The sequence below is a fragment of the Phaseolus vulgaris genome, chromosome 4 (assembly GCF_051622355.1).
Source record: "Phaseolus vulgaris cultivar YP4 chromosome 4, ASM5162235v1, whole genome shotgun sequence".
Taxonomy (NCBI): Eukaryota; Viridiplantae; Streptophyta; class Magnoliopsida; order Fabales; family Fabaceae; genus Phaseolus; species Phaseolus vulgaris.
In genome coordinates, this window is record NC_143501.1 from 49,692,756 (window position 1) to 49,695,418 (window position 2,663).

Here is a 2,663-nt window from a genome sequence, read left to right on the forward strand (position 1 = left end):
TTTTTTAATGGAAAGAAAGTTTCAGCAAACATCTACAAAAAAATGTATATTTTATGCACCATAAACAGTAAAAAATCTGCATACATAAGTTGCAGCCAACCTTGTGGCGCGTGGCTACTGATTAGAGTCTTCCAATACAGCTTATTTGCATTTTAAATGAGAGACAATCGCTTTCAGAGATAGTCTCCAAAATTATTAAAAAATGTAATCATTATTGAGTTAGAAAAATGAAGTTGAAGGGTAGAGAAAGGAAGCATAGAATCTAGGCGTATATATATAACTTAACATTGAAATCTATACACAATCTGATCCAGCGATGCAATTATTCCTCAGTTCTGCTAGACGCTTAAAAGATAGCACACGAGATCTCTGATTTTCCAGCCACAAATTAAGTGGAAGCAGTTCTTCCGGGATTTGCCAAAAAGCCACAAAGCACAAGAAAAGAGAGGAGAAGAAGCATGGATGGCAGTTATTTTGGAGAGCCAAACATGGGAAATGAAAGAGTGAGTGGCTCTTCTTCTTCTTCTTCTTCAAGAAAAGGGAAGAAGAACAATCAAGAAAAGCCAAAGCAACCACAAAGAGGATTAGGAGTTGCTCAATTGGAGAAAATCAGATTACATGGTCAAATGGCCTGTGGTGCCTATCATCCTCCTCTGCAAGCTCCTTACCCTTCTAACTTTAACAATGTAAGACCCTTTTCTTCTTTCTCAAAAACTAGCAATTTTTACCCTTGTACAAAGTTCATCTTCAAAGATACCATCCAACTCAAAAACTATAGCAATATTTTTGGCTTGGATTCAGAATTCCAATATTGGGAGGTTTTGTTAATTCCTTGTCAACAACATGCAGGAAGATCCAAGGGTGCAAACACCCTATTCATCAGTACCATCATCATCTTTTTCTTACTCCTCCTCATCTACATCATACTCAGCTTCATATGGCTTCCAACCCAACATTGTGGTATGTGTAGTTTTGCCTTTTCTTCAACCGATCCCAATTCATTTTACACTTCTGCAGCCATAATTATAGCTTTATTTGTACATATATGTTTTATTTTTTTTTATCAGTAAAAAATAAATCAATTATATATCAGTAAATTTTTTATTTTTTTTTTAGTTTTTATGTGAAATTTTTGGAGAGACTAACATCAATATATCAATATTTCTTGTAGTGATTGACATGGTATATATATACGTATGTTCTTATTATTGAAAAGTATATGTATGTACAGCATAACCCTAGCAATCTTCTCTTTGAATCTGAATTAATTTTCTTCTGTATATATGTTAGGTTGGATTTGAAAGTGCTAATTAGGGTTGGAGGGGGTGTTCTGCTAATTGAAAAGTATCTGGGTTATAAAAAGTTATCGAAAGAACCAAAAAAATGTCATTCAAATCATCTTTTTCGTTACAGTTTTGCTGATTACTTTGACATCTAATGTTGCAAAAACGTACAAGTAATAATTCTTCTGCTTCCAACATGTCCATGTGAGTGTAGTAACACACATACATATATATTGAAAGAGTGAGTTTGGATCGTGGATCTTGAAATTGGACAACACTGTTTGCCTGTGCAGATGTCCCTACCCGAATATGAAAGAACAAGCATTAGATATGGAGATTCTCAGCCAACTAATACTGCAAGGTACTTCAACCTTTCAGCCCTATTAGACCCTTTTCGTAGTAAAGAGCAAATGTGTTCATTATACTTGTTGTAAAGTCGTGTCAGTGGTTGAATGGTTGAATCACTTCTGAAGTGTTTCTTATCCTGAAATGATTCTTACGTATATATTGCTTCTGATAAAAATAAATTTGTTGGGTTTTTGTTCATTTTTTTATTATTTATCATGAAGAATTTATAGGCTGATGTATATGTTAAATTCTTTGCTGCAAAACCAGATGGGAACATGCCAATTCCACTGCTCAAACGAGACCTTTACTTAACCTATATGTAAGGAATCCTTTTCAAGTTTTCTATCTCATTTGATATACCAATTATGAAACATATATTTGGCTTAGCACCCAAAAACAATAGAATTCTGAATTGTGTTGGTTTGTGTTAATTATATAGGACTCACAACACATAGATACCAAGAAGCATAGAAGTGGTTCAAGCAGTCAGAACTCTGAATCAAGTGACACTCAAGAACCAGATTTGGAGCTAAGACTATCTCTTTGATCTGCCACTGGAACAGTGGCAATTCTAGTAATTGTAATGCTTTTATTTACAATTATGAATTGCAAAAGCACATGAACAAGCCAATGTGTTTGTTTTAAAGTTTCATTGGGGATCATACTCTTGTGTCATGGAAGATATAGATTCACTACTCTTTGCATAAAAGCAATGCAAACTTCTCTTTTAACGTAAATCATCAAAGAAACAAAAGAGAAGTTATTTTTTATGATAGCTAGCTAGCTCTTATTTATTAGATTTATTTCTATTAGCTAGTTATTATTAGTATGCAGAATCTTTCATGAATTCCAAAATCTGTCTTCGTTAATTGCTAAAATGCAAGGCTGCATGTGACAATTGGTACTGAAATGGGAAGGGATTGATCATGAAGAGATCATACACAACTGAGAAATACTTTCTGCATTTTCTTTTCTTCAACCAGTTTCACCAAAAAAAATTTTGTTTCAATTTTATGTTTAAGAACATGATAC

The 2,663-nt window shown here is 33.5% G+C and overlaps 1 protein-coding gene across 1 annotated transcript; it reads left to right on the forward strand.

Annotated features, from left to right (window-relative positions):
• Window positions 1–258: 258 nt before the first annotated feature.
• Window positions 259–2,406, forward strand: LOC137838110 (protein SPEAR3). The gene is made up of 5 exons (XM_068647341.2): window positions 259–686; window positions 850–960; window positions 1,577–1,644; window positions 1,899–1,950; window positions 2,071–2,406. Exons 1-5 carry the CDS (start codon window positions 459–461, stop codon window positions 2,176–2,178), a joined length of 567 nt encoding a protein of 188 aa, XP_068503442.1. The 5' UTR covers window positions 259–458; the 3' UTR covers window positions 2,179–2,406.
• Window positions 2,407–2,663: the final 257 nt, after the last annotated feature.

What these genes read in the sequence shown, in the direction of transcription:
- LOC137838110 (XM_068647341.2), top strand. Translation starts at nt 459, where the DNA reads ATGGATGGCAGTTATTTTGGAGAGCCAAACATGGGAAATGAAAGAGTG. An exon ending in ACCCTTCTAACTTTAACAAT is followed by an intron (nt 687 to 849) that starts GTAAGACCCTTT and finishes AACAACATGCAG; the next exon opens with GAAGATCCAAGGGTGCAAAC. An exon ending in GACCTTTACTTAACCTATAT is followed by an intron (nt 1,951 to 2,070) that starts GTAAGGAATCCT and finishes TTAATTATATAG; the next exon opens with GACTCACAACACATAGATAC.